The sequence below is a fragment of the Taudactylus pleione genome, unplaced genomic scaffold, assembly GCF_031769625.1.
Source record: "Taudactylus pleione unplaced genomic scaffold, aTauple2 ptg000089l, whole genome shotgun sequence".
NCBI lineage: Eukaryota > Metazoa > Chordata > Amphibia > Anura > Myobatrachidae > Taudactylus > Taudactylus pleione.
In genome coordinates this window covers 8,817,606-8,829,967 of record NW_028284491.1, presented here as the reverse complement: position 1 = coordinate 8,829,967, position 12,362 = coordinate 8,817,606, and the positions used below count along the sequence as shown (strand labels likewise).

Genomic DNA, 12,362 nt, shown 5'->3' with positions numbered 1-12,362 from the left:
TCATTCACCATAGTACTTCTCACAGCATTTATCTCCCTATAAATTATTTTGGCAACTAATCTCCTGTGATTGTAGCGTTATTTAACTTTGTTTACATTAATCTATTTTTATATTGGTGCTGTACTCGCTATATAATTCTAACTGGAAATCGTGAATATTTACCACTTGCCCACCAATAAAGCTACACAAATATCATCAGTGCTTGCAGAAAAAATAGAACAGGTGAATGCTAAAAAGATGCTTTCAGATGTAGGACAACTAACCTGTATATTAGGTTTAAAAAACATTAAGGTTAAAAATCAAATTTAAGATTGGGGTAAGCAAAATACAACAAATGGTTAAACAGACAAGTATTTTAAAGATTAGTTTATTTGAGGGGGGACAGAGCTGATAAACAGAAAAAAAAAATAAAATAAAAATAAGAGGGCTGGTCAGGTACTTTACATGATAATAAAACATCTCCCAGAAAGCAGATTACAAATCATTACAAGTTTTTATTATATATTTTTCTTCGTATTACACTACTCTTGAAGTGTAACATGTTAAATGAAAGTATGATAAGCTGGCCCAAGAGACCGACAGGGACACAGCTTCTCTATGCACATCAGTTATAAATTAGGGAAGGCCAGATGAAAGGGGTGGTGAAGGGGAGAGTACAGATCTGAATTTGGGACTTGCCAAGTGTGAAAAGCAGTGTCTGGATGCAACATGCCGCGCAAACACTGCTCGCTCCAAGTACTTTATATATATATATAAAAAAACAAAACATCCTACAGACAAAAAGCTCACTGCTACAGCAGTCTCCTCGAAATCCACAGCATCACGCAAAGCCTGAGGGGGGGGGGGGGGGGGGGGGTCTCTAGTGTAAATGGATATACAGGTCTCAGCCGGTGTACCTTACGGATGGTCTCCGGCACACTGGGATAAAAGGTTTAGGGCAACTGCTCTATTAAGAGTGCAAACCATGCATCTGAAGTCATCCTTTTCACTACTGAAGCTGCAAATCAGGGCTTCATATAAATTTCATCTGTTTTGTGTAACCATCCTGTGCTAAAAGAGGCATTCTCCTAATTCACCTCCAGCAAATCAATTCTAGACAGTTTTCCATGCTGGAGAATGACCTTAAAAATAGCAGCTCGGGAAGCCACCTAAATAAGATATTTGAATTTCTTTGCTCCCTGAAAATCAATTGATTCACTGGCATAAAATATGTTACCTTTTGTACAATGGGGCAGAGGCTGTTTGGGAAGCATTTCAAATACTAAGCAATAATTTGGTAGATGTCCCCCCCCTTCCTGGTGAAAGCATTATTTGCGCTAGAGAGACCCTCTGCCACATATTGCCTTTACGCCCCCCTCCTAACTCACGCACACACGGTAAAAGCTGCAGCAGCATGCAAGAGAATAAACAGCTCATTGTGTTTCTAACTGTAGATCATTGTCTGGGGAGTTATGGCTGAATTGCTGGTCTGATTTCTGAGGGGCACCGAGCCGGAAGGGGTGTTGCTTTTCTTGCTCTGGCTTCTGCCAATAATAACCCTAGTGGAATAGGGCGTATGGGAGATTAAATGAGAGGGAGGAAGGAATCCATGGACAGATATTCCCCGGGTTAGTCTGCGTATTCTTCAGTCTCCTCTTCCCCATCCACGGACAAAGCTGCGTACTTACTCTCTTGGCTAAATTTCTGCAGATATGGGAGAAAAGAAGCAGTCAGCAAACAGTGGCATTAGGAACAATTCCATATAGTTAGGAAGCAGACAAGGGATGCAGGACAGAGACCAAAAATGTAAGCAGAGGAATCTGGAGGTGTTCTAGCTATATGGCATTTGAAAGCCTTGATTTTGGAAAGCAGAGTTCACAGTAGGTAATGGTGTTTTCGCACTGTAGCAATTCTACTGGGTAGTAACCAAAAGTTCCTCCATAGTTATTCCTTTACATCTAATTTTTCTCTGCCCAAAGACCGACCCACATGCACATAGTTCTAGTTTAAAGAACACACATGAGGTGTGTGTGTGTGTGTGTAAAACTCTCTGCACCACCATCTACTCCATGCTGTGAATGAACAGACGAGAGCCTGCTTCTAATAGCCAGCTCAAGCTCAGAACAGCTGACAAAGTGTTATACACTAACCCCCTTTCCCCTAGCCCAGTGTTGGCTAACCTTGACACTCCAGCTGTTATGGAACTACATAACCCAGCATGCACTGCTACAGTTTTGCTATTAGGGCATGCTAAAACTGTGGCAGGGCATGCTGGGATATATAGTTCCACAACAGCTGGAGTGTCAAGGTTAGCCAACACTGCCCTAGCCTAATCCTCCCGGGTGGGGGTGCCTAACCCCAAGTCCCCTCGGGAGTTCCTAAACCTAACCCTCCCCCACACAGCTATAAGCTCCCGACGCCCGGTTTACCTACGTTCTTTATGCCGGGCATCAGGATTTTGTCGTGCGGCAGATAGGTGTCGGTATTTAGACGCCTATCATTAGTCCCATGCCAGGCTTTCACTGTCGGGAAGTCGGCGGTCGGCGTTTCGACCGCCGGCTTCCTGGCTACATCCCATTACACAGACTTTAGAATAGAGTGCTTTTAACACTTAAAAGCCTTGTACGCATGGGAATATATATTAAAGCTATTATGGTGTGAAAGCTACAGGTTAAAAAGCCCTCGTTAGCCTACACAAGCTCTCCACTTGTGCATACTGTGCTACAATATGCGGCTATATTATTTCCAAAGTCATTGTGTGATAGTCTAAAAATATTAGCTAAGAGTAGGTGGGCAATACATTAAAAGTTATACCTGTGAGTCGTATGAGAAATGGAGATAGATTAGAGAGAACAGTGTGAACCCTGACACCAAATTACGTGGCTGACTTGACTGCTTCAATTGATCTGGGCGAATACGTACTTTGATAGCCAGCTACTGGCAAAACATGACCCAGGTGTAAATTGTAGATACTCAGAACAGTAGTTTTGGTGGGGCAGGATGGCCCTATTTCTTGCTGTAACTATTAAACCGCTCTCCCACGCAAACTAATAATTGCAATTTGTAAAATAGCAGATGAAATCCATCCAAATTACTGTCAATGGATCAATGAAAAAAAGAAATGTGAAGTATTGTGTGTTTGGGGAAGGGGGGCTTTTTTTTCTTTTAAATGACAACTCCATTTATTATTAAAATTAGTCGACTAATGTAAACTAATTTACTGTAAATGATCAGATCATTATTGGATATTCTGACTCAAAGACAACTGCTATTGGGGTGTGTGTGGGAGAATCGGTATGATTTACCGCCAGACCCATGCCCGGCGGTTGGAATCCCAACAGCAGCATATGATTTTCACTACATTGTATGTGAAAAAGGAATCTTATGGAAGAAATCTATTATGTCTATCTTGTATTGCACTTGCAGGAGGGCAGGGATAGAGAAGTATCACATGGAAGATCTTACAGCTGCCTGTACTTTCTCTCTCTGTGTCACCGGTATTACCTTTGAATCTGAATCCTGCCTCTCTTTCCTGAAAAACAAAAACAAACGAGAATGAAAAAATTACAAATGCATTTACGTAATCTTAAATGATATTCTGGATGTAATGCAGTTAGAATAAATGGACACATCCCAAACCAGAATGAAGATAAACAAGCTTTCAGTGTCAATGAATTAGCCTATGGTAAAATGTTAAGTACATATATGTGAGGAGTATCTGTGTTTATCACTACTAAATGTTCATTTGAGTATTACAAAAACATCGGGAAAGATTTTACTACCTTATGTCTGAATGATCTCCACCTTCAATATCAGAAAAATTTTCACATGTTGGGGATGTGCTCGTTTCGCTGTGAATAACATTTTGATTTTAGCCCATGAAAGTCAAGTACTCCTGTGACAGACAGGGCTTTGCTTTGATCATACAGATTGATTTTATTTCCTGGCCATTATGTAGGGGGAGGGGAACACTTGAATAATTACTTTTGCTTGAACAATTTTCCAAAAATAGTTCTCAAAAAAAAAACAAAAAAACAACAACTTATTACATATTGAGATTTTATTAATGTCCCCCGTATATATAACACAGGAGACACTTCCATTTGGAGCACCAGGTACTGAGTAGTTTGCACCACAACCTTTTGTAGACCACCTCTTAATGGCTGGGCATCACTGAAGTTACCCAATTACTATTTAGAGGTCCTAATTCATACATTTATCTCAGGGCAAATTATACAGAAACAAAACTGTGACAGCACTAGAATCTTGGTCACTTTAAATCTATAGGGTCCAAAAGTGCCCATACACAGAGAAAATGGACACTTCAAATTTTACTTTATTCACAAAATGAAGATACACTTTAAAAATGTCTTTGAAAAGAACAAGAGTTCACCAAGGGAGAAAGTGTTTTTAAAGTAATGGTTACCATATACAGCATATTTTACAAATAAAGTCAAATTTTATTTAAAAAAAAAAAAAAAAAAAGTTAAATTTCCCCATGTATGGAGACTTTTGGACCACCCTGTATAATACTTACATTTATTGTGTGTGGAATTTTGGTTTTCAAAAGGAAACGTAAGTATTCGCTATAAACAGAGCTCTATATGGCCGGGACATTGTCCTTACAAGAACATTATAGCATGTTGTGCTTCAACTTCTATCATATGCCCCAGTAGTCACATACCCATTTGTTATATTTTTGAAAACATACTTATCAGCTGTTCTGCTGCGATCTCCCATGCTGCGACCACTAGTCTTTGAAGCGTGCTCCAGGCCTTCTTTGTTCTCATCTCCTGTAAGGAATAGTTTGTGTTTTAGTGGCATTTTCATTGGCGTTACTATACCATCACACATATTTAGAATTGGTTACCTCCTCTTTGAATTGTCCCAGGATGCCTTTCAGAATCATGAGATCTTTCTCCTCCACTGGGAAATAAAACAAATATCAGTATAGAAACTGACCAAAGCATTATCAATGCATTACAGGACAAGCAAACCCGAGGAAGCAGCCCAGCGAGCAGAAGTTACCACCAGTAAGTTTATAGTATACAGGTAAATTGAAGAATATGTTGCTACAGCCATCACTTACCTTTGAGAGGATTCTGAACTGAGCGAGCGAGAGGGAGGAGGTGCTGAACTACGTTTCACCCATGCATTCTCCTTAGGTGGAGGCGCAGGCATGACTTTAAATGGGACTTGGGAATCCGTTTTGGGGGATTTCGAGCTCGGAGAATCCTCATCTTTTCCAAAGACTTCGTTCTCTACAGACTTCTCACTTTCCCTTCTTCGTGAGACTGTGGAGCATAAAATGACCAAAACAGGTTATTAAGTATTCTTATATAAGGTGGTGCAAAACACAACTGCCTCATGTAATAATTGGCATTTACAATGTAGCAAAGCTGTCAATTGCAATAGAGGGATTGTACAGTTGCTGTAAAACGTATTTTTTGTGGGTGAAGTTTTAACCCTAATTGAAAGACGATCGGTCCATGGAGAAAAATAACAGACTTTTCCCCATGACCTCCAAGTTACAATCAAGTTTACAACTTGCTCAACAAGGATAAAAAGAAAAAAAGCTAATAGAAAAGACAACTCGTGGGGGCCAATGATTGATATTGTAGTTTATGGTGAGGACCCTGTGGCCGCCATACACACCAGGTCTCTAACGTCTCATGACGAAACATCTGGTTCATCCAGGGGCAATTATGAACCTTTGGACCCATAACTTTGTGGATAGAAAACTAGACATCCTTATTCTCCAGGGACACCAGAAATAACCAGGCCACAATGGGAAATGGGTAAGACCAAGACAACGTAAGCCCAACCTGTTCCTGACACCTAGCCAGTACTCAGGTTGACTCGACACTATCAGGTAGCTTTGTGTTTTCCTTAATTGAATACCAGAAAGAGAGTCTGAGATCAACCAGTTTCTAGGATTACTTCAACAACAGTTTGGTAGTCAAGAAGCAAATCAACCTCTTGTGGCAGAGGATAACCAATTTGAGTTTATTCTCAGTAACAGCCTTCCCTGAAACCCATAGATGGGACATCTTGTAAGTATTACCCACTGGCCAACATACAAGTTAAAGGAAACCACTGCCAAATTGGTGTACTAATAAAAGTCATGGTGCATGTAATAATGACCTAAGTGTGCCATTGTGCATCCAGAGTTCTTCCGTCCAGGTGAGAGGCAATTTGGTCACAAAAGCATTTGCAAAGGTAGACCTAAGCACTGAAAAATAGAAAGAAAAAAACAAGAGATATGGTAAGAACTTACCTTTGTTATCTCTGTTTCTACGGAGTCCATAGGGTCCACAGGGTTGACCTTGGGGTATAGGTTGGGAACCAAATCCGGGCACCACGCAGTTAAAGCTTTTAGCTCCCAGGATGCACTTGGGTCCACTCTCCCTATAACCCCACCCCCAAGCCAGAGGCACCTCAGTTTGTAAGTAGCCAAATGCCGGAGGAGGAGAGAAAGAGAAAACTGGAACACTCTATAACCATACTCACAGAAATGGGAGACGGAAAACCGGTGACCAGCCACACAGCCCATTCGAAGCCAGGTGCGTCAGGGCGGGCGCCCTGTGGACCCTATGGACTTCGTAGAAACAGAGATAAAGGTAAGTTCTTACCATATCTCTTGTTTTCTACTTCAGGGTCCATAGGGGGTCCACAGGGTTGACCTTGGGGATGTCCCAAAGCAGTTCAACCAAGGGAGGGGACGCTCCTGTGCTGAGAGGAGAATCCGCCGCCAAAAAGGAAGCATCCGGAGAGGCAAAGGAAACCAATGCCTAGAACCTTAAAAAGGTGTGGACAGAAGACCACGTGGCCATCTAGCAAGGCAAAACAGCCAAGGCGCCACAGCGAGCCACCCACGAGGGTTACATGGCCCGAGAAAAAACAAGCATCAACAACAGAAAGGCCTACCCATGGGTAGGCCCCTGAAGAAGACATACGAGGCCGTCCAGCCAACATTTGGCCATAGGCCGGCCATCCTTTCCTGTTAAAACCAGAAATTTCAGACCACCAATAAGGAGTCCGATTTCCGTCAGGAACCTGAACGGATCACATAAATCCACAGAGGCCGGACCACAGTCAATGAGGCCACACCAGCCGAGAGGACTGGGGACTGAATGGCCTCACCATAAGTTCCAGAATAATATGGAACCTAAAAATCACTAAGAAGAAACACAGGGTGAGAGCAACTCACACCCTGACAAGATGCCCTCCAGAAGAGGGAGCCACATGAGAACACTCCCAATTCCGACACTCACCTGGGTGATATAAACTCCCTGAGAGAAAGAGAGAAAGCCAAAGCAATAGACCATGTAATGGCTATCACAACCAGCGGTTCCATTAACTTTCCCCGGAGTTAACGAAGAACCACTACTAACTCCCAAGGAGTCCCTAGGGAGGACAAATGGAGGCATAATCCAGAAAACACTCCAAAGGATGAACTGGATATCAGAGCGGAGCAATTCCATATCTTAATCATACTGACAGTGTAGAGATCCGCACTGTCAGGAAGGCCAGGCCGAGGGTGAAACACAAGCCAGCCGGAAGGAATGCCAGAATATCTGGAAATCCTGGACCCCAGAGGATCATATCGACAGGTATAATACCATAAGAATTATGGCTGCCACAGTTTGTGGTAGGTCCCAGCAAAAGCTGATCCATGTGCTCTAATCATTCCAACGATGACAAAGCCAGGGAAGCCGTAAGACCACTGTAGGGACGCAGTCAAAGAAAAACTACCCAGGTCCAAGGCAAACCCCAGGACCCTGAGACAACAGGTCTGGGCAGTGAAGCATCAGGAATGGAGTATCGATGGAGAGACTCCGAAAAACCAAGTACCCCTGACATCTGGGGCAATCAGGAGCCACCAGCAGGAAAGCATCTCCGTCTCGATTGAAACACTTCCCTCGAGGAAAAATGGAGACCGGAGAACACAGGTACGCAAATTGGAAGAACCACTTCACCGACAAAGAGTCACTGAAGGTTGCTTCAGAATCCCCAGAGTTGGACTGTAACACCATAGTGTGATAGAGTCAGAAGGCCATGAGGGTCACCTCAGGAGGACCCCCCCCCCTGCTCACCAGGAGATGAAACCTCTCTTGGGGAAGAGACTAGTCCCCTGGATGCACGTCGTGATGGCTGAGGACTCCCGCTTCCCAATGGAGAGCACCTGAAATGAACACTGTCGAGATGGTCGGGAGGAGACCCTCAGACAATGTCCGAATGTATGACATACCTGACATTGCCACCCAACGAACAGTATTGCTAAAAAGGAAGCCACTGTTCTGACCCTGTCGGACTGAACTTTTTCAGGTTCACCGGGAAACAAGGGCTATGCCAGAGTGAAGGCCCAAGACAGGCTAAAGTTCCAACAAGTTAATTGACAGGGTGGAATCGACAGACATCCAACTGCACTGAAATGGATGCGAACCAGACACTGTCCTTAGCAAAGAATACCCTGGACGAGATGGCCATAGTCACCCGAAAAGGGACCGACTTGCCTCCGGGGAGAGCATCATCGTTTGAACAGTGATCAGACAGAAAAAACTTGTTCCATCTGGAGATAAGCCAATTATGGAAAGGCCTGGAATGGAACTAAGCCCATTCCACCCTTCCAAAGGCAGACACTGAATAGTGGACCATGCATCCCAGAGTGTAAAGACATATGTCGACTGCGCAGACATCCATGTACTCCTAATGGAAGAGTGGAGATGCCGTCTTACGCCAGAAGAATTCTCAGATTCTGAGAATCCAGCAGTGCTCCTAGGTGAAGAATACCCAGAAAGGGATGCAGGGAGGACTTTTTCCCCATTGATTAAACGTCTGCACCCTGAAGAAGCCACAGTCAACCTGACCCGGCTGTAAAGTACCCCGGTGATCCTGCTAAGAGCAGGAGGCCATCCAGGTACAGGAGCATTGGGATATACTGAACAGAAGAACTGTCAGAAAATCCAAAACGCTGGTAAACCCCTGTGGGGCTGAGAGCAGTCCCAACAGGCAGAGCCCGAAAAATCGTAAGTGCTGTGATACAGCAAACCTCAGTCCATGCTGAGGTAAGGTCTCTGTAAGTACCCGTAGGCACGCGTCCTGTATATCCAGTGATACCATAAAGTCCCCAGGTTCCAAACATAGTATGATGGAGCATAGGGATTGCCTCCTGAGCCCAGGTAGCTTTAGGAACTGGTTCAGGGAAATGAGACAGAGAATAGGCCAAAGAGGACCATTCAGCCACCGCACCAGAAAGAAAGCAGAACAACCAGTCCCTCGCTGAGAAAGTGGGGATGGCCCAATTAGCTCCGCTTACCGCAACAACTGTATAGCTTTCTGGATTTGTAAGGCCCTGTTCCGAATAAGGGCCTGAGAACCATCACATGGAAATAGGCCGCCTGAGCAAAGAGTGCGTACCCTCCTACCCACGTAGCCGCGGCAACTAGACACTAGTACCGGGCAAACTGAGAAAATCGCCATCTCCCAGTGGTAGGCCTGTCTCGTCAGGCTGACGATATATCCGTAGGTCCAGAAGCAGGATCGGCTGGCAGTCCAGGCCTGCTCGGAACTGGATATGTCGGCCCTTGTAAAGGCCGACAGTCTATGAAGAAACAGACCTTTAGGCTGACCCAGAGGACAAAAAGACTTAATAGTCTGAGGCCCTATAGTGAGCATAGCTGAAGGCGGGAAATTTGTACTGCCACTGTCAAGGTCAGGACCCAACAAGATCTACCCTATAGATGGTATCTGCACCTCTGATTTCCCAGAGCGCAGCCATAGGGTATTACGGAGGATACCGTCGCAGCCGGAACTCTGAAAGTTAGGAGCTGGTATCCAATATAGGCATGTCCACCTATGACAACTGCATATATTACGTGAGCGACCAAATACATTTGAACCCCAGACGTGTTGGAGGGGAAAAAACATTACAAATGCATCAGCTCAGTATGCAATAGTATTAACCAACCATGCTATAGCCATGGTAGGATGGGTAACAACCCCTGAAAGCGAGTATACTGATTTCAGGCAGAGTTACCACCTACGGATCAGAAGAATCCGACCACGCAGGAATGGGATGCGTAGTAACGTCTGTAATCGACGAGTAACATGCCCATCCACCCCAAGAGGGGCTCATGATGACCCTCAGGGAATTTGGGACAGGAGACCAAACACTGTTGTAATACCTCATATCTGGCAACAGCCAGAGTCCCGCCATGCGATCCACCCGCTAGTCAGCAACAGGGAACCAGAAGGAACGTAATACTGAGGGTGTATGATACAGGTGCAGGTCAACATTCACTCTAACCAGAATGGACCTGCTACCAGCCCTAAAACAGGGATAATAATACTTGAGATAGGCTTCCCCCCGTGTAAGAGGGAAAGAGCCCAAAACAGTATCCAGTTCACGGCAGAGCCAACTGGGAAGTAACCACAGGGCGTCAACCACGCCAATTTGCGTTTCATAGAAAAACGACATCCACCCAGTGTGGCTGTTGTGGTAATCCCTGCAAGGGGCATGACAGACTATTGTGGCACCAGGGGGAATTCATATACTCGAAAAACCCCTGTAGGGAGCGGTAGTCTGTGTCACAGGGGATGTGCAAGAAACTGCGAGATACCCTGAGATGAAAAAGGGCATTATGGTGAAGTAACCCCAAGTGAGGTACAACAATGGTGCCCGCCCGGCGATCCGCAATTAAGAGGATCCCGAGAAAACAAACCGCCCAAGGGGGTCGTGAAAGGGGCCGGCACCCGATGACGCCACATACAGAACCCTTTAAGAGTTAAATCCTCCGCACTAACACCTGCAGCACATGGCTTGCAGGATAGTAAAAATGGGTGCAGTATAACGCTCTATCTCCTGGTCAGACATATCTGACCAAGCCTTGTGATCAAGCAGCGCTATACTGGTCCTGACTGATACTAAAAATTAGCTGCAGGGACCCATTTTCAGCGTATGCAACACACAGCTCCACTCAAAATATGGCAACGTGCAGCACGCAACAGTATGTGACAAACCTCACAAATATTAACAAGTATATAAATGTGAGTCTCAGAACCACCCCAAGTACAGTTGTATTAGGGCAGATAAGGAAAGGGATAGATATACACTGACAGGTGAGAGAATAAAGTACAGTCAGCACTAGCATAAGTCACATACAATGCAGATATACACATATATACATAAACATGTCATATAATATACTGCACTATTACACTGCATGCAACTTACCCAGATTCAGTGTCTGGGATGGCTACAGCGCTGTGTACACTGACCTGATGGTGAGGTACGCAGGGGGACTGGGCTCACTGCCATCTCCGGAGATCTCTGCTGCACCACAGAGAAAATGGCCGCTGGAGACCTCAGAAGAAGCGTGGCCCGCGGAGGAAGCAGCTCAGCGACGCCAGACTATGGATACTGAAAGGCGCGCTGAGCTGAGGGGAGGAGCCGCTGTAACAGGGAAGGCTGTCTCCCCTGGCCGGCTATTAACCCCCGGGACGCCGGCTCCCTGCACCGAACACTAAGTCCCTGGTGGTCTAGTGGACACACGGGGTATGGGGGGCCCGCCGCCACTGCCGGCGCCTCCGGTCTGTCCCCAGAGACCGGAGGCACAGGACTGCATTTCAAATGCGCGGATCACCGCAAGCGGTGACCCGCGCCTTACCTGCTCCCCGTGGATCCGGCAGCAGTCCTGGGCGCCCGCAGAGTCCGGCTAGTACAGACTCAGGGGTCCCGCTGAGAACCCCAGATCTGTACTGGCGTCTCAGCGCCAGCGGGGTGACGGAGCGGCAGCTTAGACGTCCTATGGACAGTCTGACGCTGCCGCTCTGAAGAATCCAAAGTAAAAATAAAAAACCCTGTCCTTTAGAAAAAAATAAAGCTTAGGGGCTGCTAATCAGCTCCCCACTGCACTAAACGGTGACCCGATTCCGGCCGGGCACCAACTTAAACTGAGGTGCCTCTGGCTTGGGGGTGGGGTTATAGGGAGAGTGGACCCAAGTGCATCCTGGGAGCTAAAAGCTTTAACTGCGTGGTGCCCGGATTTGGTTCCCAACCTATACCCCAAGGTCAACCCTGTGGACCCCGAAGTAGAAAAAGCTTCTCTTTACAAGACAGTCTAACCGCTTGTCCAATGAACCCTTAAAAGTCTCAATCTGAAAGAGGGATCATGGTCCATACACAAAACCAAAGGGTCAATAGCTAGAGAGGATTCCAACTTCACAACTGCGTAACCAGTCACAAAAAACATAAGTGTGAAGCATTTGTATGGCTGTGCCCATTGCTCTGACAGACTCATTCACGCAGAGGGGTTTGCGGTTAAAGACAATTTAGAGCTGAGAAGAAACAGTAGGCAGTTGACCTAGGTCCTGAATGATCA

The 12,362-nt window shown here is 45.5% G+C and overlaps 1 protein-coding gene across 4 annotated transcripts in view; it reads right to left on the bottom strand.

The window, feature by feature from the left end:
• Positions 1-351: 351 nt before the first annotated feature.
• The window catches only part of EIF4B (eukaryotic translation initiation factor 4B), a 35,402-nt gene continuing 23,391 nt past the window's right edge, over positions 352-12,362 (bottom strand). The window contains exons 11-16 of one of the 4 annotated variants that reach the window (XM_088469147.1): positions 5,069-5,273; positions 4,850-4,905; positions 4,691-4,772; positions 3,762-3,830; positions 3,445-3,511; positions 352-1,683 (exon numbers count right to left, since the gene is read on the bottom strand). In XM_088469147.1, coding sequence (XP_088325273.1) covers positions 1,609-1,683; positions 3,445-3,511; positions 3,762-3,830; positions 4,691-4,772; positions 4,850-4,905; positions 5,069-5,273 — 554 coding nt within the window. In that variant the 3' untranslated portion in view covers positions 352-1,608. The remainder of the gene's footprint in view (positions 1,684-3,444; positions 3,512-3,761; positions 3,831-4,690; positions 4,773-4,849; positions 4,906-5,068; positions 5,274-12,362) is intronic. The other 3 variants (XM_088469149.1, XM_088469150.1, XM_088469151.1) reach the window with 3 other exon arrangements.